The sequence below is a fragment of the Haematobia irritans genome, chromosome 1 (assembly GCF_050003625.1).
Source record: "Haematobia irritans isolate KBUSLIRL chromosome 1, ASM5000362v1, whole genome shotgun sequence".
NCBI classification, from domain to species: domain Eukaryota; kingdom Metazoa; phylum Arthropoda; class Insecta; order Diptera; family Muscidae; genus Haematobia; species Haematobia irritans.
In genome coordinates, this window is record NC_134397.1 from 82,371,253 (window position 1) to 82,394,434 (window position 23,182).

The 23,182-nt window shown below is 34.2% G+C and overlaps 1 protein-coding gene across 1 annotated transcript; it reads left to right on the plus strand.

Annotated features, from left to right (window-relative positions):
- The first annotated feature begins 1,349 nt into the window (after positions 1-1,349).
- On the plus strand, positions 1,350-2,174 carry LOC142226961 (uncharacterized). The gene has a single exon (XM_075297238.1). It carries the CDS (start codon positions 1,350-1,352, stop codon positions 2,172-2,174), a length of 825 nt encoding a protein of 274 aa, XP_075153353.1.
- Positions 2,175-23,182: the final 21,008 nt, after the last annotated feature.

Sequence of the window (23,182 nt, forward strand, 5' to 3'; positions counted from 1 at the left end):
GTTGATTACTCCATGTGAATAACTACTACATAGCGCAGGCTTAATATTTGGTTTTCTCTATTTTAACTCCATGGTTAAATTTTAAAAACTTGATTCACACACACTGACATGTGTGTCATATCTTATTTCCATATAAACTAAGTACTGCCACATCCACACATTTTTCAGTTATGCCGACGCATGCTGCTTTTATGACAAAGTGACAGAAAATGTCACGGCTACCACAATGTAATAACAGAGCAACTTTTGCTTTGTCTTTCGTTGAGCAGGGACAGATGTTCAAATTTAAATAATCACAATAGCACCACACTGACTTGGCTAAAGAATGCATTTTCCAGCAAACAGGAAAATTTGTACGATAAGCTTGTTTATTTTTTTGTTTCATGACAGTTACAACTGTCACCTCATCATGACTTCTTTAATGTACTTTCAATAAAAGTTTCTCTATATGCAATTAAAAGTGTAATTTTATCTGAGGACATTTGCGATTTTCTCAAGTATCCTGTCTCACGATAAGAATGAAAACTTTGTAATGTATTCGTTAGAATTATTGTTTGCTCCTTAAAACTTAAAAAAGTTATCACAGCTAATTGTTGTTGACTACGAAATATTGAATTGTTCGATTGGGAATCTAAAAATAGATTTCGGTTTGTTCTTCATTAAGTGCAGTAACCACGATTGTCTCTAATCTGCTTTATTTTTTTAACCCTGCTTTTAGGCTAAGTAAATTTGGTCCAAATTTTTGCTTGTTTAGTTTTGAACGGTGATATATATTGACTTACTTTCTTAACTCACGTAGATTGTTTTCTGAAAAAATGTCATTTTAAACAAGTGAGTAAAGTCCACAGTCGGGCGGGGCTGACTATATTATATCATTCACCACTATGCAGACCAAAGTTTGTGTTACCATCTAAACTCTTTCAAATTTATTGGGAGTTATTATGAAGTTTTATATTCACATATACAAATCGGCTAACGCCCTGGGATGAAACACAATGTTAGTAAGAAACAAGTATATACGGCCGTAAGTTCGGCCAGGCCGAATCGTATGTACCCTACACCATGGATTGCATAGAAACTTCTACTAAAGACTGTCATCCACAATCGAATTACTTGGGTTGCGGTAACACTTGTCGATGGCAAGGTATCTTACAACTTCTTAACGCCGTCTTTTAAATTGTAAGTTAGTCCATATAAAATTTTCAGTACTACCCAAAACTAACCGTCTGAAACGCTTCCCTCCATGGTTTCTAATGTCAGGATGCGTAGATTTGACCCTTAGTAGATATAACAAACTTCAACATAATCCAATTTTATTTGAGACTTTACATAAGAAAAGCCAAGAGGATATGCCTAGCCACGAATTTCTTTACACAGATGCTTCGAAATCACAGGATTGTGTGTCATACAGCGTAGTAGGGAACCAAAGTATTTTGAAAACATCAATTCTTCCTAACCACACTTCAACATTTACCGCTGAATTAATAGCAATATTCGAAGCAATTAAGATAGTCTCCACCAAGAGAGGGAAATTTGCAATTTGTTCTGATTCACTGTCCGCCCTTAAAAGGATCATGAATATTACTTCGAACGACTTCTACACTGATTACATAAGAAGTAAATTGATCGATAAACATCCTAAAATTGTACTTATTTGGACCCCTGGTCACTGCAATATAACAGGTAATGAATTCGCAGATAATGTAGCAAAGCAGGGCTTAAAAGCTCCTTTGATAGGAACAGAGAATTTTAATTTAAGAGATTCATACAGGTTCGTTCAAGAGAATTTAAAAGCCAATGATATCCCCTTTTTACATCCGAGTCATTGGTATAGATCAATAAATCCTAGCAGAATTTCAATCAAGGATTATCTAAACTCTGACCTTTCAAACCTTTCAAGATTAGACCTAATAAAGATTTTTAGATTAAGATTAGGCCATACTTTAGTTTCACACGGTCACCTCATCAATGCCCCCAACCTCCCAAGTTGTAATTGTAATGTGCCTAATAGAACATTTGATCATATTATGCGTGAATGCAATGACACGCGAACCATACAACATAATGCATTTAAAGGGGAAACCCCTATTTCATTTATATCCAATCCTACTACACATAACGTATCCATTTTATTAAAATTTTTAAAAGAATCAAACCTGTATAGATACATGTAAGACATAACCAAAAACTAAAATCTAACTTACCAACTATGTACCTAACTATATGTTAAGCTTAAGGCCTATGTAGCTATAGCTAACATTAATTAACTAATAATTTCATATTATTTGTTAATAAAGTTAAAAAAAAAAAATAAATTTGACAAAATTTTCTATAGAAATAAAATTTTGGTAGATTATTTTTGGCGATATGTGTGATTGGTGATCGGTTATATATAATTATAGACTGATATGGACCAATGTTGCCATGGTTGTTAGAGACCATATACTAACACCACCTCCAAGAGGTTCTGGCTATCGATTTATATTGGGGCTATATAAATTATGGACCGATATGGACCAATTTTTGCATGGTTGTTAGAGACCATATACTAACACCTCGTACCAAATTTCAATCTGATCGGGAGAATTTTTCTCCTACAAGATGCTCCGGAGGTCAAATCTGGGGATCGGTTTATATAGGGCTATATATAATTATGGACCGATATGGACCAATATTGGCATTGTTGTTAAAGACCATATACTAATACCATGTACCAAATTTCAACCGGATTGGGTGAATTTTGCTCCTCCAAGATGCTCCGGAGTACAAATATGGGGATCGGTTTATATGGGAGCTATATATAATTATGGACCGATATGGACCAATTTGTGCATGGTGGTTAGAGACCATATACCAACATCACGTACCAAATTTCATGCGGATCAGATGAGTTGTGCTCCTTCAAGAGGCTACGGAGTTCAAATCTGGGGATCAATTTGTATGGGGGCTATATACAATTATGGACCGATATGGACCAATTTTTGCATGGTTGTTAGAGACCATATACTAACAGCACGTACCAAATTTCATGCGGATCAGATGAGTTGCGCTCCTCCAAGAGGTTCCGGAGTTCAAATCTGGGGATCGATTTATATGGGGGCTATATATAATTATGGACCGATGTGGACCAATTTTTGAATAGTTGTTAGAGACCATATACTAACACCATGTACCAAATTTCAAGCGGATCTTACGAATTTTGCTCCTCCAAGAGGCTCCGCAAGCCAAATCTGAGCGTCGGTTTATATGGGGGCTATACGTAAAAGTGGTCTGATATGGCCCATTTGCAATACCATCCGACCGACAGAATTGCACCACGACTCAGAATATGTATACTTTATGGGGTCTGAGAGCAATATTTCGATGTGTTACAAACGGAATGACAAAGTTAATATACCCCCATCCTATGGTGGAGGGTATAACAAGTAGATACAGTAGTAAGTTCGGCTGGGCCGAATCTTAAATACCCAACACCATGAAAAAAATATAATAGTTTACTTTGAAAACTCTTCGCCGTAGCGGGTTACTTGATAATATATAGAATTTGAAGGGATTTGATGACAGATATTCTCCCAAGCAGATCAGTTCAACCAGTACGCTTTCGGAAGAAAAATTTTAAGATTCTACCTATGAAGACTAGATCAGATTCTGGATTTATAAGAAACAAATTTTGGTTGAGTTTTAGAGAAATTATAAATATATCCTGTAAATGATTAAATAAAGCCTTGATTTGAAATATTAAATCTGTAGATTTTTAAATGATTACGAGGAGTAAAATCTTGAAATGTTACTCTCAGTTTCAAGCAATTTTTATGGTCAGTGCTGATATACCCTCAAGAAGTGAAATTGGTCTATATCGATGCCTTACATAATGGACCGGTAAAAATAAATGCGATACAGATTTTTGAGGGTTTAAAATACCAATCGGGCAAATCGGATAAAAACTACGGTTTTTAGAAGCCCAAGCAGTTAAATCGGGAGGCGGGCCTATATGGGGACTATACTAAAATATGGCTCGATACACACCATATTTGGCTGACATATTTGTGGTCCTAAAATACCTAGGTTCCAATTTCAGGCAAAGTGGATAAAAACTACAGATTCTAGCAGCCCAAGAAATAAATTCGGGAGGTAGGTCTATATGGGGCTATACCAAAACGTGGACAAATTCTCATCATTTTCGACACACCTCTTAAAGGTCCTCAAATACCTCTAGAATTTAAATTTCAAATTGGGTAAAAACTAGGAATTCTACAAGCCCAAGAAATAAAATCGGGAGATCGGTCTATAAGGCGGCTACACAAAAACATGGACCGATACACCCCATTTTCGACACACCAATTTGTGGTCTTAAAATACCTTTTGATTTCCAAATTCAGGCAAATCGGATAGAAAATACACTTTCTAGACGCCCAAGAAGCAAAATCGGGAAATCGGTCCATATGGGGGCTATACCAAAACATGGACCGATACACCCCATTTTTGACACATATCTTCATGGTCCCAAAATTGGATAAAAACTACGTATTCTAGAAGCCCAAGAAGTAAAATCGGGAGATCGGTTTATATAGGGGCTACACCAAAACATAGACCGATACTGACCATTTTCGACACACCTTTTTTTGGTCCAAAATACATCTAGATTTTCAATTTCAGGCAAATCGGACAGAAAATACATTTTCTAGACGCCCAAGAAGCTAAATCGGGAAATCGGTCCATATGGGGACTATACCAAAACATGGACCGATAGGCACCATTTTCGACACACCTCTTTTTGGTACCAAAATAACAGGTTGGCTGATAAGTCCCCGGTCTGACACATTTATGGTGTCGCTAGAATTAAATGCATATAGTACCAACCTTCAAATGATTCGTGTCAAAATTTGACGTCTGTAGGTTAGGTTAGGTGGCAGCCCGATGTATCAGGCTCACTTAGACTATTCAGTCCATTATGATACCACATTGGTGAACTTCTCTCTTATCACTGAGTGCTGCCCGATTCCATGTTAAGCTCAATGACAAGGGACCTCCTTTTTATAGCCGAGTCCGAACGGCTTTCCACATTGCAGTGAAACCACTTAGAGAAGCTTTGAAACCCTCAGAAATGTCACCAGCATTACTGAGGTGGGATAATCCATCGCTGAAAAACTTTTTGGTGTTCGGTCGAAGCAGGAATCGAACCCACGACCTTGTGTATGCAAGGCGGGCATGCTAACCATTGCACCGCGGTGGCGTCTGTAAGTCAATTAGTTTGTGAGATAGAGCGTCTTTTGTGAAGCAACTTTTGTTATTGTGAATAAAATGGAAAAAAACGAATTTCGTGTTTTGATAAAATACTGTTTTCTGAAGGGGGAAAAATACGGTGGAAGCAAAAAATTGGCTTGATAATGAGTTTCCGGACTCTGCCCCAGGGAAATCAACAATAATTGATTGGTATGCAAAATTCAAGCGTGGTGGAAAGAGGTAACCACCCGAATGAGGTGGTTACCGACGAAAAAATCAAAAAAATTCACAAAGTGATTTTGAATGACCATAAAACGAAGTTGATCGAGATAGCAGAGGCCTTAAAGATATCAAAGGAACGTGTTGGTCATATCATTCATCAATATTTGGATATGCGGAAGCTCTGTGCAAAATGGGTGCCGCGCGAACTCACATTTGACCAAAAACAACAACGTGTTGATGATTCTGAGCGGTGTTAACTAGTAATACACCCGAGTTTTACCGTTGATATGTGACAATGGATGAAATATGGCTCCATTACTACATTCCTGAGGCCAATCGACAGTCGGCTGAGTGGACAGCGTTAGTTTATTATCATTCGTTTATGTTATTGCACCCAGTTCATGCAGTATAGATGCATGAAAGGTAGTGCTGTTTTCCTTCATACCAACAATGCTATAAAATAGAAAACTCAAGATTATATATCACTTTTGAGCAGTATTGCTATTAAACTGAGCAATTATATCAGCGCAATGTAGAAGCTGCTCTAAATCGGGACATCGCCCACAAAAATCAGCGCTGATTCGGTTGTTTTGTAAGCAGTTGATACTGCATCTCTCCCTTAAAATCCTGCTGAAATAGTGCTCCATTTTTTGCTGTGATATGGCCTATTTGCAATACCACCTGACCGACATCAATAAAAACTACCTGTGCAAAGTGTCAAGTCGATACACTGGAAAAACAGTGAACACACCAGGAAAAAAAATTATTTCATGAAGAAAACAGCACTACTTTTTATGCATCTACACTGCATGAACTGGTTGCAATAACATAATAAAATAATTTCATTACTCGTTTACGTTATTGCCACAGATACATGCAGCGTGTATGCACTGCCTACTTTATTGTATACCAAAAAGCGCAACTAAACTCTTACTACTTAAGTATTTTTTACTGGGTACGGAAATAAATAAATTACGACTGTTTAAAAATTGCAACTAACTGGAGCACAGGTACCAGTTATGTGACAGGTCCGTCAGTGGCAATTTGCACCAATTTCCCGTAGGGAATATATGTATTGTGTTAAAACAGTATTGATTACCGTGTAAATTTTTACTAATAAACAAATTTTTAAGGGAACAGCAAATAACAAATGGTGAAATATTTCCTATGCTTTACTCCAAGTGTAAGAAACTTGCAACTAACAAAATCTTCTTCAAAAACTAGGCAAATTCATCAGATTAAACATTTTTATGCGTTGTTACTATTTTATTTGTCATTGCTTTGGGGTGGATGCAAAATTCAATGGAAAGCTTTAAAGTTTGGGAATAGAGGCAAATCAAAATGGATGACTGCCTTTTTATTTAATTCATGGCTTTTATAGACATTGGAAATTTCATTTATTGATGGATGTGAAAACATGACCTATCTTCATCTATGTCTACGGCGTCCTTTTCGATTGATTCATCGTTTCTTTGTTGCGTACTGCTTATTGGCGAACAGTTCAATAAAAAAATGGTTAGGGTCAAAGTATTGTCCATGTCTCGGATTTTCAGAATAAATTAATGAATTCTATCCTTGAGGAATTTCGCTGAACCGTTCGTTGTCCTGCCAAGAAAATATTTACATTTATTTTTATCGAATATGCTCACATTTGAAGAACTATTTATCATGCTTTAAATTAATATTGACTCTGTAGCTAGTGGGTAAATAATGAACTTTTATCCCCCATGAATATCTTGTAAGAAAGCCAATGGATTGGCAATTGCATTGCACGATAACATGAAATTAATGGAGTGACTATACTTTCGCATATTTTGTAATTTACCGATAATTTTAAAATAAAATAAAAAAACATTTTTGCAAATTTCGTAACAATAATAGATTTAAAATTACTATTTCTTCCACGAACGAAATCTTGATTTTTACTACCAAAATATTTTAACAAGTGTTTAAACTAACAAACGTACAGAAGTCCGTCCGTCTCTTGAAATATATTTTTTTTTTATTTCCGTTCATGATAATGTGTCAACCAGTGTTTGAACATAAAACCCTTTTTTATTTGAGTGCCGGAGCACACATGAAGCTCGGCACTTTTTAAAAAAGAGGTCCGACAATACAGCTCCGCTCACAAGTGCCAATGAAATGAGCAGCCCTTTTCAAAACTGTTCTATAAAATGAGGGTTGTTTTGAATGTTGTATACATAACTCACAAAAGCTTTAAAATAACGGAAATTAACAGAAATATTGCCGTACAAAGATGGATATTGATAATTCGCCGTGGACTTTTTTTAATTAAAAACATACGCTTACTATCGTGGTTTAATATTTAGAGGGTTACATAGGTTAGGTTAGGTTAGGTTATGTGGCAGCCCGATGTATCAGGCTCACTTAGACTATTCAGTCCATTGTGATACCACAGTGGTGAACTTCTCTCTTATCACTGAGTGCTGCCCGATTCCATGTTAAGCTCAATGACAAGGGACCTCCTTTTTATAGCCGAGTCCGAACGGCGTTCCACATTCCAGTGAAACCACTTAGAGAGGCTTACATACAAAATGTATACAAACACAATTATGAAAAATTAAATCAGACCTCACAACGTGTTTTTAAAAAAGTGCTGAGCGCCGGAGCTTCGGAGCCATTTCGAACACTGGAATCAACACACATGTGACGTCAAACGAAGAACAGACGGTGTCAATCTGACAGTGATAAAATGGCAACATGCGTTGTCAAAACAACAAGTAACGTTCGTGATCTGGAAAAGTAATGGTTACGACTTTATAAAAAACAAGTAAGGAAAGTCTAAAGTCGGGCGGGACCGACTATATTATACCCTGCACCACTTTGTAGATCTAAATTTTCGATGCCACATCACATCCGTCAAATGTGTTGGGGGCTATATATAATGGTTTGTCCCAAATACATACATTTAAATATCACTCGATCTTGACAGAATTTGATAGACTTCTACAAAATCTATAGACTCAAAATTTAAGTCGGCTAATGCACTAGGGTGGAACACAATGTTAGTAAAAAACAAGTATATAAAGCAGTAAGTTCGGCCGGGCCGAATCTTAAATACCCACCACCATGAATCAAATATTATAGTTTGTTTGAGTTTTAGAGGAATCATAAACATCGTGTGCAAGTGTGCAAGAAAATGAAATAACGCCTTGATTTAAAATCTAACATCTGTAGATTTTTACCCCCATTATTTAAATGATTACCAGAAGTAAAATCTGGAAACTATAATTCAGTTTCAAGCAATTTTCATTATCAGTGCACTTGGACCGATATTCACCATTTTCGGCACACCTCTTATGTTCCTAAAATACTTCTAGATTTAAAATTTCAGGCAAATTTGATAAAAACTATGGTTTCTAAAAGCCCAAAAAGTGAAATCGGGAGATCGGTCTATTTGGGAGATAAACCAAAACATGGACCAATACACGCCATTTTCGGCTCTCATATTTAAGGTCCTAAAATACCTGTAGATTTCGCATTTCAGGGAAATTGGATAAAAACTACGGATTCTAGAAGCCTAAAATATAAAATCATTTCTTGCACAGGCATAGTGGACAACAATAACGGTTTCTAGAAGCCCAAAAAGTAATATCGGGAGATCGGTCCATCTGATGGCTATATCAAAACATGGACCTATACTCACAATTTTCGGCATACTTTTTTATGGTCCTAAAATACCTCTAGATTTCCACTTTGAGGCAAGTTGGATAAAAACTACGGTTTCTATAAGCCCAAGAATAAAATCTGGAGATCGGTCTATATGGGGGCTATACGAAAACATGGTCCGATATTCATCATTTTCAGCACACCTCTTTACGGTTTTAAAATACCTCTAGATTTCTAATTTCAGGCAAATTGGATAAAAACTACAGATTTTAGACGCCCAAGAAGTAAAAACTGGAGATCGGTCTATGTGGGGGCTATACCAAAACATGGACCGATACTCACCATTTTCGGCACACCTCTTTATTGTTCTAAAATACGTCTAGATTTCCAATTTCAGGCAAATTGGATAAAAACTGCGGATTCTATAAGCCCAAGACCCCATATCGGGAGATCGGTCTATATGGGGTATATTCCAAAACCTGGACCGATACTCACCATTTTTAGCACACCTCTTTATGGTCCTAAAATACCTCTAGATTTCAAATTTCAACCAAATTGGATAATAACTACGGATTCTAGAAGCCCAAGAAGTAAAATCGGGAAATCATTCTACATGGGGGCTATACCTAAACATCAACCGATAGTCACCATTTTTGGCACACCTCTTTATGGTGCTAAAATACCTCTAGGCGAATTGGAGAGAAACTATCGATTCTAGAAGCCCTAGAAATATAATCGGGAGATCGGTCTATATGGGGGCTATACCAAAACATGGACCGATACTCACCTCTTTGTGGTCATAAAATACCTCAAGATTTCCAATTTCAGGCAAATTGGGTAGAAACTAAGGTTTTTATAAGCCCAAGACCCCAAATCGGGAGGTCGGTTTATATGGGGCTATATCAAAACTTGGACCGATATAGCCTATCTTCGAACTTGACCTGCCTGCAGACATAAGACGAGTTTGTGCGAAATTTCAGCACGATTGCTTTATTATTGAAGACTGTAGCGTGATTACAACAGACAGACAGACAGACAGACATCCAGACAGACAGACAGACGGACGGACAGACGGACATGGCTATATCGTCTTAGAATTTCTCCCTGATCAAGAATATATATAATTTGTATAGACGGAAATCGATATTTCGATGTGTTACAAATGGAATGACAAACTTATTATACCCCCGTCACCATTCCATGGCGGTGGGTATAAATATAGGAAACATTTAAATCTGAGCAATTTTAAGGAAACTTCGCAAAAGTTTATTTATGATTTATCGACGAAAACATCAAAATGGGTGCCGCGTGAGCTCACATTTGACCAAAAACAACAACGTGTTGATGATTCTGAGCGGTGTTTGCAGCTGTTAACTCGTAATACACCCGAGTTTTTCCGTCGATATGTGACATTGGATGAAACATGACTCCATCACTACACTCCTGAGTCCAATCGACAGTCGGCTGAGTGGACAGCGACCGGTAAACCGTCTCCGAAAGACTCAAAAGTCCTCTGGCACAGCAATGTCCTCTGTTTTTTGGGATGCGCATGGAATAATTTTTATCGATTATCTTGAGAAGGTAAAAACCATCAACAGTGACTATTATATGGCGTTATTGGAGCGTTTGAAGGTCGAAATCGCGGCAAAACGGCCCCATATGATGAAGAAAAAAGTGTTGTTCCACCAAGACAACGCACCGTGCTACAAGTCATTCAGAACGATGGCAAAAATTCATGAATTGGGCTTCGAATTGCTTCCCCACCCACCGTATTCTCCAGATCTGGCCCCAGCGACTTTTTCTTGTTCTCAGACCTCAAAAGGATGCTCGCAGGGAAAAAATTTGGCTGCAATAAAGAGGTGATCGCCGAAACTGAGGCCTATTTTGAGGCAAAACCGAAGGAGTAATACCAAAATGGTATCAAAAAAATTGGGAGGTCGTTATAATCGTTGTATCGCTCTTGAAGGGAACTATGTTGAATAATAAAAACGAATTTTGACAAAAAAAAATGTGTTTTTCTTTGTTAGACCGGGGACTTATCAGCCAACCTGTTATTTTATGTCCCAAACATAATATGTTCTAACATATGTCCCAAACATGTTATGCTCGTTTATGAACATTATATGCTTGCACTTAAAAATATTGTGTTTTTAAAACTTGAGTTCCAAACAAATAATTTTTACACCCAAACATATGAAAAACAGTCTTTTTTGTCCGTGCAGAGAGTGCTAAATGTCGTCCACATTGGTTCTGATGCAGATCTTTTATATGTGTACGACTATTTTGGCCAATTACGACTACAAAGCCCACATTTTACACCCGACTTCGATTTTATTTCAATTGGCTTCATATTTAGCACAGAAAGTAGAAGTAACTTTCTATTGTACTAAATGTAATGTACTAATTTTTTCCAGTTCGGACTTATATATATCTTTAAATATAGTTTCTCACAAATTTGAAGGACAGGGGTACCGCAAATTTTGGTTTACAGGATGTATAGAACAGTCGGCGTCTCGTGTTGGTTGTTTGGCTTCCCCTCATTTATTGATACCCTGAATGATTTGAATCTCACACTAGCCAGATATGGATCTGGCGCATTAATTTTATTATGTATCGGTGTGTGTGTCCTTGAACTCGTGCTAGTCTCTTGTTTGACATTTCTAATCACTGATATATTCTCCGTTTACATTAAATTCCTATGGAAGCAAACGACAACTACGATAGAAATCCATTTGATTTTTTTGATTAAATTTGCTGACATTTCACAGAGATGCTCCCCGTAGCATTTGTTTTGTCACCATCCCCCTCTTCCGAGTTTAATGGAAAACTCAAAGGAGGATAAAGGGGGATAAAAATTTTCAATATCACTAACAATCCTTATCAATGTAAACAAATGACAGAAAATGGTTCCAAGATTTCTATTGTTGTCCTTCGTACACAGATTAACTACGTTTACCCACTGCTGTGCTCTACAAAGCACAAAACGTCAATGGACTTGGTGTTGTCAGCGGAACTCCCACAGAAGTTTATTTCCCAACAATTCCTTTTGGTCATTTGCCCTAACTAATGGCCCCTATACACTCATGTGTAAGAGTTTTGTTTTTTCCTGGTTGACTCGACTGACCCAGAGACTTTGAATCCCCACCACCAGTGATATTGGATAAATGGTAGAATGCTTCGAATATGCCTGAAACTGCCAATTTGCAGAATGATTCAACAATTGACGGATTAAAAGGAATCATTTTACAAATGTCAACTTTACTTTTAGGAAAACAAACCTATTGGGAGATTGAATACTTACGAGTAAAGATGAATTTCTAGTCTCTTTCGTGTGTCTTCCTTGCTGGACATCTTAATGGGAGGTCCCTTTTAAGACTTCATCGAACTGGGGAAAAGTTCGTAAGGCACCCCACCTCCCCTGGCAGCATTTTGGAAGCGGTCTTAGGTCAAATACTGCTACATCACTTTGTCGAATTCTGCAAAAAAAGCTATACTCTAGCCACTTAATGGTTTCCATCATTTGTAAAACTTCTTGGAAATGGAAGAGCAGGAATATATATCCTGTGGCATGATTGTGTCGAAGGCGTGTTTCAGTCTGATGTTTATTTTGTGACCAAACTGGAGAACGAGCATATTGATTACGGAAAAACAAAAAATCATCATTATTTTTAAAATCCACCTACATAGAAGGACAAAGTGGATTCTATGGTAAACCCATAAGGATAATGATAGCTTCATAAGAACCTGAATCCAATATTGTCCAATGTGAAATTTTCATTGCATCTGTATGTATGCTCCAGAACAAAAAGTAGTAAAAGAATGCTGCCAATTACATATTGAAAGACGAACTATATGTGATACACATCCATTGTAAAACAAACTTAGTATGCCTTCATCTAATCTATGTAACTTACAAAAGCATCTTTAATAGGTGAATACAGTGCAATATACTTTCAATAAAATTGGGACTTGATTTCAGACTCCTTTACTTGGAATATGACACAAATGTGTTGTTGGGGTGAGAATCGACCCCTACCGATTTTGGTATAAATCGCAAATATACACTTGCACTTTCTACCAATACCTATACACATATATGGTAGAAGTTTACTCCCGCATAATTTGCACTGAAAAAAACCATGACGGGTTCCAAATTCTAGAAAAAAAATATTTTATTCATTTTTTCACCTTTTTTCTTCATGTGCTATCAAAGTCCTTTAAATTCATGTTAACGACTACTTCAATTTCGAAGTTCAGATTCAAGCAGAAATTATGCTGTATTTCGAGTAAAAATTGTACTTAAAAGAAGCAATTTTTTGGCTTGTCGCCAAGACGCAAAAAGTCAACAAATTTAGAGACGATTTCATTCATTCTGAAGAATTTTTCAGTATTATTAAAGTCAAGTTGAACTTAAAAATAAAATAAAATTATATAAAAAATAAAATAAAATTTTGCAGACTTGAAGATGGAAAAGATTACCTTTTGGCAAATTTGGTGACGATCAGTTTGACATATATATATATATATATATATATATATATATATATATATATATATATATATATATATATATATATATATATATATATATATATATATGTATGCCTTGCGTTAATTTTGGGGACACAAAAATATATATGATTTTACGAGTCTGAAATATTCTCCACATCTTTTTAAGCTCATCTAACCCAAAATTGCACTATATGGACCACATATTCCATTTATTTCGGCGATTTCCTACGCACCGTTAGTTATGAGGACAGCAGGGTACGCATCGTGAATTTTGAGGACGCGTCCCCAAAACTAACGCTAGATATATGCCACACACGATTACCACCATCTCGTTTATATTTTAGCATTTTTTATCAACGCCGTTCCCAATGCAATCTTGGCTATGATGTTCTTCTTTACGCATGAAAAGTCTTAAAATAATCTTAAGACGTTGTTATGGAAACTCCGACGGTGGTGCAATGTGATAAGGCGACTGTTAATGCGTGTGGAGCAGAAAATCCAGGTTCGAGTCACGGCATACGCAATTATTTTTACCAAAAATCTTTAGTTTAAAGACAAAATCTTTGGAATCAGCATTAAATTTCGTCAAAATCCAGCCAATTTATCTCTTTCTTCACACTCAAAAAAGTGGTTACAATATTTCAGCAAACCCGATTTAATTCATTTTTTGTTCGTGAAATTAGTAGCTTTTAAGAAAGATTCGATGACTTTAATAATTTTAAAATAACTAAAACAGAGTAAAAAATCATACAGAAATGATGCATAAAGATTAGCTAAATTCATGTATCCCACAAAATAGTTCAGAATTTATTAACATTGTTTATTTTACGAAATATGCACCCATCTTTAAATTCCTATAACACTAAAGACATTTTTGCAGTTTTGAACTCCAATTTGTTCTTCAAACTACGAAATAGTAAAAATGTTAGTTTTAGATCCTGAAGTGGTGTTAAACAAAGTTAAAATTAACCCTTAAAAATATGAATTAAAATAACTTGCTGTGTAGGACATCTTTGGTCGGGCATTTTAAGAAGTGAATTTAAAGCTGTGCCATTGGAACAACTTCGAAACTTTTTGCTGGGTAGTCTATATGACCATTGCACTTAAACGTAATATGTTAAATATTTGAGTTCCAAACATATCATTTTTACACGGAAATATATGAAAACAGTCTTTTCGTCCATGTACAAATAAAATAACACTAATAGTTAAAAACAAGTATATACGGCCGTAAGTTCGGCCAGGCCGAAGCTTATGTACCTTCCACCATGGATTGCGTAGAAACTTCTACTGAAGACTGTCATCCACAATCGAATTACTTGGGTTGCGGTAACTTTTGCCGATGACAAGGTATCTTAAAACTTCCTAATACCGTAATTTATACCACGTAGTCCATACGTGGTATATATTAAACTTAAAATGGCCGATTAAATACGTATATAATTAAGTTTGACAAAATTTTCTATAGAAATACAATTTTTACAAAATTTTTAAAAGATTTAAAATTTTGAAAACATTCTCTATAGAATTAAAATTTTGACAACATTTTCTACAGAAATAAAATTTTGCCAACATTTTCTATAGAAATAAAATTTGACAAAATTTTCTATAGGAATAAAATTTCGACAAAATTTTCTATAGAAATAAAATTTTGACAAAATTTTCTATAGAAATAAAATTGTTCTAGATTATTTTTGCTCGAGTGGCAAGCATGATTATGAACCGATATGGACCAATTTTTGTGTGATTGGGGATCGGCTATATATAACTATAGACCGATATGGACCAATTTTGGCATGGTTATTAGCGGCCATATATTAATACCACGTTGCAAATTTCAACCTGATCGGATGAAATTTGCTTCTCTTAGAGGATCCGCAAACCAAATCTGGGAATCAGTTTATATGGGGGCTATATATAATTATGGACCGATATGGACCGATATGGACCAATTTTTGCATGGTTGTTAGAGACCATATACTAACACCACGTACCAAATTTCAACCGGATCGGATGAATTTTGCTCCTCTAAGAGGCTCCGGAGATCAAATCTGGGGATCGGTTTATATGGGGGCTATATATAATTATGGACCGATTTGGACCAATTTTTGCATGGTTGTTAGAGAATATATATTAATACCATGCACCAAATTTCAGCCGTATCGGATGAAATTTGCTTCTCTTTGAGCCTCCGCAAGCCAAATCTGGGGTTCGGTTTATATGGGGGCTATATATAATTATGGACCGATGTGGACCAATATTTGTATGGCTGTTAGAGACAATATATTAACACCATGTACCAAATTTCAGCCGGATCGGATGAAATTTGCTTCTCTTAGAGCAATCGCAAGCCAAATTTGGGGGTCCGTTTATATGGGGGCCATAAGCGTAGGAAGGCCTCTGGGGAGGGGGCTTAGACCCCCCAGAAAAATTTTAGCCCCCCCAGAATTTGAAAACCTATTTACGATTTTCCATTTTTATAAAAAATAAACAATCCCAGCCAAAAAAGCGTCGCCAAAAACGTAATGAAAATGATCTTTTTGGATCCGGAAGTGGTGCAAAATTGGGCTTGTCATAGGACGGAAGTCCTCCATTTCAACAGCCGTTGCACTGAATTTGCATCACTTCTTTAGGTGTGATCCGAATTCAATGTTTGGAATGTAAATTAAAAAATTCTGTTATATTTTGTCAAATAAATAATTTTTATAATTTTTAATGGATTCTAATGCTTGTCGGAAACGTGTGACCTCAAATATTTTCAAAAATTCACAAGTTTTTCAGATTGGATTTAGATTTTTTTTCGACAAAATTTAAATTATTTGTACCATTTTATGAATTCTTACTTCGTTTTTAAGGCATTTGAAACAAGAAAGTTAAATTTCCCATTAAAAGTATGAAAAAACCAAGTTAAAAAAATTGAATTTAAAGAACTTCCTGAGTAGTTAAAATAAAGAACATCATTGGGAGTACATCTTCTGGAAGTACTTTTAAAGTTGTGCCTTTGGAAGAACTTCCAAATTTTTTTTGCTGGGAAATGTGTGGAACTACTTTTAGTTGCTTTATTTTAAATTAATTTTCGAGTTATTTTGTTGTCTAATTTTTTTATTCATTTTTATGAAATAAAACATTAATTGAAATATAAATAATTGAAATATAAATTTTTAGCTAGGGGGGCTATAGCCCCCCCTAGGAAAATTGCTTAGCTACGCTAATGATGGGGGCTATATATAATTATGGACCGATGTGGACCAATTTTTGCATGGTTGTTAGAGACCATATACTAACACCATGTACCAAATTTCAGCCGGATAGGATGAAATTTGCTTCTCTTAGAGCAATCGCAAGCCAAATTTGGGGCCGTTTATATGGGGGCTATACGTAAAAGTGGACCGATATGGACCAATTTTTGCATGGTTGTTAGAGACCATATACTGACACCGTGTACAAAATTTCAGCCTGATCGGAAGAAATTTGAGAGCAATCGCAAGCCAAATTTGGGGGCCGTTTATATGGGGGCTATACGTAAAAGTGGTCCGATATGGACCAATTTTTGCATGGTTGTTAGAGACCTTCTCTTGGAGCAATCGTAAGCCAAATTTGGGGGTCCGTTTATATGGGGCCTATACGTAAAAGTGGACCGATATGGCCCATTTTCAATACCATCCGACCTACATCAATAACAACTACTGGTGCCAAGTTTCAAGTCGATAGATTGTTTCGTTCGGAAGTTAGCGTGATTTCAACAGACGGACGGACGGACATGCTCAGGTCGACCCAGAATTTCACCACGACCAAGAATATATATACTTTATGGGGTCTTAGAGCAATATTTCGATGTGTTACAAACGGAATGACAATGTTAATAAACCCCCTTCCTATGGTGGAGGGTATAAAAAAGAATCATTATTTTACAAATACGCACCGTTAATAGCATTACAAAACAGGCTGAAATATTAGCAAACTATATGTTATGCAAGTTCAGTGCATCGGCCGTTGAAATGGTGGACATCCATCCTATGACAAGCCCATGTTAAATACATCGCTTCTGCGCCAATTTCACACCACTTCTGGATCGAAAAATAACATTTGCAATACTTTTTGGGACACTTTTTTGCTGGGTTTGGAAGATGGCCATAAAATCTTAGTCTGTCCTGTTTATTTTACAAAAAATTGCGGATGTAATTAAGTAAAAGATATTTTGAAGGGTCTCGCAATTAACACACAAATTTTTTGATTATTTGAAATGTCGTATTGTTTGTGAATTAATTTTGCAATTGCTGACTGAGGCTTTTACAATTCCTAAGGTCCATTTTGACGTTTTGTAGGCAAAACTACACTGAAAAAAAAAAAAACAGTGAACCAGGAAGTAAACTTTCGGTTTATTTTAGAAAATTTTAACTAAACAGTATTACAAACGCTGACCCCACGCCGGTATCACAAAAAATAAGTAAATGTTTTTCGACAAATTCAAGAAAATTGACTAAACATATTTATTTTTTTTTTCACTTGTTAAAAAAATTTTGTAGTTTGAAGGAAAAAATTGGTATTCAAAATTGCAAGAATGTCTTTAGTACCATAAGTTCAAGATGATCGCAATTGTAGTAAAATTTACAAATTTAAAGAAATAATAAACTATTTTGTGCGAAGTACGAATTTAGAAAATTTTTTACGCTTAATTTTATGGCGTTTTTTAGTTCATTCAACTGACGTACGCATTTGCATTAAGAAAAATAATTTGCAATTTGCATCAAGAAAATATTGTTTTGAGGCCAATGATTTCATGTTCTTCAAATACGAATCCAATTTTTTTAGACCCATTTCTTTGATATAAAGTTTTTTCCCTGCCTAAAAGCCGATTTGTACTTATAGTTAAAATTGGATATCCTGACATGAAAGAAAATTTTACTTGGTTTTACTTGGTTTTAATAGTTCTGAAAAATTCTACAAAATTAATAAAATTGTGTTTAATATTGTTGGCATTTTGTATCTTGACTTCCCTGAAACAAATTTCTTTGTAAACGGAACGACAAATTTCATTCAAAGTACGAAAGATTTCGTTCTTTTCACGAAAAAAAGTTCTTCAATTTTTTTGTAGTTTGTATGAAACAACTTCGTACATTTTTAACTGAATTAACATATTGGCGAGAACCCGATAATTTTTGATAATCATTACAAATTTGTACTGGAAGACATCCGTGTACTTCAACAAACCAGAAAGAAATCACATTTAATTTTTGTAACTTGTAAGTTGGTACTGGAAGGCGTTGTTATTTCAAAAGAAAATTTTGTCAAAATTTTATTTCTATAGAACATTTTATCAACATTTTATTTCTATAGAAAGTTTTGTCAAAATTTTATTTCTATAGAAAAGTTTGTAAAAATTTTATTTCTATAGAAAAGTTTGCCAAAATTTTATTTTTTTATTTCTGTCGAAAATTTTGTCAATATTTTATTTCTGTAGAAAACTTTGTCAAAATTTTATTTCTATAGAAAATTTGATCAAAATTTTATTTCTATCGAAAATTTTGTCAATATTTTATTTCTATAAAAAATTTGTTCAACATTTGTCAATTTTTTTGTCAAAATTTTAATTCTATAGAAAATGTTTTCAAAATTTTATTTCTGTCAAATTTAATCAAACCAACTTACAATTAAGAAGACGGTGTTAAGAAGTTTTAAGATACCTTGCTATTGGCAAGTGTTTTTGCAACCCACGTAATTCGTAAAAGTTCCTGAAAGAGTAGAATTGATATCGACGCAGCACCCAAAAAAATAATTCTCACCTCCAAATTAAATTTTAGATAAACAAAAATCTATATATAAAAAATTCTATAGAAATAAATTTTTGACAAAATTTACTATAGAAATAAAATTTTGACAAAACTTTCTATAGTAATAAAATTTGTACAACATTTTCTATAGAAATAAAATTTTGACAAACTTTCCTATAGAAATAAAATGTTGACAAAACTTTCTATAGTAATAAAATTTTGACAAAATATTCTATAGAAATAAAATGTTGATAAAATTTCCTAGAAATATAATTTTGACAAAATTTTTTATAGAAATAAAATTTTGACAAAACTTTCTATTGTAATAAAATTTTGACAAAATTATCTATAGAAATAAAATTTTGGCAAAACATTTTAAAGAAATATTATTTTTTACAACATGTCTATAGAAATAAAGTTTTGGTAGATTATTTTTGGCGATATAGACCAATTTTTGTGTGATTGGCCATCGACTATATATAACTAAAGACCGGTATGGACCAATTGTTGCATGGCTGTTAGCGGCCATATACTAACGCCATGTACCAAATTTCAACCGAATCGAATGAATTTTGCTCCTCCAAGAGGTTCCGGAGATCAAATCTGGGGATCGTTTTATATGGGGGCTATATATAGTTATGAACCGATATAGAGCAATCTTTGCATGGTTGTTAGAGATAGGGATGCCAGACGTGCTCTTTTAAAGAGCACATGTGCTCTTTTTTACAAAATGTGCTCTTAAAACAAGACAGGCCAAAAGAGCACGCCAAAGTGCTCTTTTTTGCATCACAACAAATATTAATCAAGCGCGATTCAATAAATGGTAAAAGTAACTGAAAATACGTAAATGTCGCACTAATAGATTTTCCTAGCCGTTATTTTCTAATTAAATAGTGTTTTACTTTATATATCAGAGTCGTAGAAGATGTTGCTTCTTCACTTTGTACTCTGTTCTAAATGTAAACAAACTTCTTCAATAACGTTTTTCACAAAAACACCAAAAAATGACTTAAAAAGTATTGTAAGAAAATTAGCTTGAGTTGAAAGTGGGTTATTTTATGTTTATGGCATGAACCTTTTTGCTATGTTTAAATGAATTATATTTCAATAAATTGGAAATAAATGTTTTTCTTTTATTTGAAAAAGTGTGCTCTATTCTTTTCGTATGTGCTCTTTTTATAAGCTGAATGTGCTCTTTTTTCCTCTTCAAAATCTGGCATCCCTAGTTAGAGACCATATACTAACACGAATCGAATGAATTTTGCTCCTCGATATCATGTTTCGTTCGGAAGTTAGCGTGATTTGAACCAACGGACGGACATGCTTAAATCGACTCAACATTTCACCACGCCCCAGAATATATAAACTTTATGGGGTTTTAGAGCAATATTTCGATGTATTACAAACGGAGTGACAAAGTTAATATAACCCCATCCTATGGTGGAGGGAATAAAAATGTTCTCACTTCCACGAGGTTTATTTAGTTCTTAGCACCTATTTCTGTAATACAAACTATATATAAAAAAAAAAAACTGTTTATTAAATATTTTTCGCTTGGACGGAGATTCGAACCGCGGACCATAAAGTTGGTTACCAAACCCACTACCAACTGAGCTACGCAGCTCTTATTCCCATCGCCGTTCAATTAGTACAATAACTATCAATGTCCAAACAACACATACAGTCAATCAGTTCTACTTCCAGACGAGATTACTGGCCACGCACACAGCCGAAGACAATCCTCGTTAGAGGAATTAAAAAACAAAAAACCAAAAAGAAACGTTGCCTAATTTCATTTATAAACAAAGTACAGCGCGCTTAAAACTTGCCAATTTTATGTACTCAAGCGGGTAAATTTTCGAAGTAAAACATTGGCCTCGTGGTCTACACTCACAAAAAGTGAACTCTCTATTTCACTAAAGCCACTTTAACTTTATTTTAGTTCATGGAATTATTATGTTTGGAGAAAGTTTCCTTTACTCTAATAAGTTTTTGCGTACGTCAGTTAAACTAACTAAAAATGGGGAAAAAATTATACATAAACTAAGCATAAAGATATACTAAATTCGTATTTCTAACAAACTAGTTCATTATTTCTTTAAATTTGTAACTTTTACTAAACTTCGTATGTCAATAAACACATTCTTGCAATTTTGAACTCCGATTTTTTCCTTCAAATTACAAAATTTTCTTGAACAAATGAAAAAAATTAATTATGTCTAATAAATTTTCTTGAATTTGTCGAAAATTATTTACTTATTTTTGTGATATCGGCGTGATGCCAGCGATTGTAATATTGTTTAGTTAAAATTTTCTACAAATATTCAACATTTTCTAAAATTAACCAAAAGTTTTCTTCCTGGAGGGTTCACTGTTTTTTCGGTATATGACTCTAATTTGAGAGAAAGGTATAAAACTTTGGGCTTTGTGCAGGACTGCCAATAAAATTTCAAGAAAAATCGTCACTATTTTCCGAATAAATTGTCATAATTGTCATTTCTATTTTAAAAATTGTCAAAAAATCTGCAATGTAAATAATATTAACACCAAACTAAATTTTTGGTTAACAACATAAGTGTTTATTTCATATAAAAAACAGAAAATTAACATACGTTACTATGCATTCCAACAACAAAAGAATAATGAATTCAGCTTTGTAAAAACAAAAATAAAAAAAACAAATATTTTTGTGATTTTTATTTAAATATAACAATAAAGATCTTTAGTATATACGTATCGGGCAACCAATTTCCAAAATTTGATCATAAAACTCTTATTGATTGACTCTCTAATAAGGAGGTACAATTTTCTATAGAAATCAAATTAACAAAATCTTCTATAAAAATCAAATGTTGACGAAATTTTCTATAGAAATGAAATTTTGCAAACATTTTTTAGCAATAAAATAATAAAGAATTTACAATAAAAAAATTGACAAAAATGTTCTATATACATAAATTTTTGCAAGAATGTTCTATAGAAATAAAAATGTGCAAAAATTTTCTACAGATATAAAGTTTTGACAAAATTTTCTATAGAAATAAAATTTTTGACAACATTTTCTATAGAAATAAAATTTTTAAGAAATTTTCTATAGAAATTAAATTTTGACAACATATTATATAGAAAAAAAAATTTTGAAAAAAAAATGAAATTTTGACGAAATTTTCTATAGAAATAAAATTTTGACAACTTTTTCTTTAGAAATAAAATGTTAAAATTTTCTATAAATTCAATATAAAACATTTCAAAAAAGTTTTTTTTAATTTGGTAAAATTTCCTTCATATTTTGGTGGTTTATTTTTGGGGCGAGTGGCAACAGTGATACTAATACTGTAGATTTAAAATGAGGTATAGCTCCTACATGTATGAAAATGCTAGCAAAAACTCTTTTTTTGCTGGCTCTGAACTTTTTCTATTCAAATTTTTGAACGGAGCTAATATCGTCATTTTTGGGCAAAAATCGGAAAATCGGCAAAATTGGCAGTTCTGAGTTTGTGGTTATAACAGTGTCAATCCGACGAAAGATATATATGAGAGCTATATTTGAATTTGAACCGATTTCAACCACATCTTTGGCATGAATAGATAGAACATAATCTTTTTCTCTCTGCGTAAAATTTAAATGAATCGGAGTGAAAATATCTTACAATGAAGGGATGTGGTTATATTGGTGTAAATCGGGCGAAATATAGATATTGGATATAGAAACTTAACGATACTACACTGAAAAAAATATTGACCTAATATGCAAGGACACAAATATTGAAATTTTGCGTCCTTCTGTTGAAGTTGTAGATCTTTGAAGTAAGGCAAATGGTCCT

What these genes read in the sequence shown, in the direction of transcription:
- LOC142226961 (XM_075297238.1), top strand. Translation starts at nt 1,350, where the DNA reads ATGCCTAGCCACGAATTTCTTTACACAGATGCTTCGAAATCACAGGAT.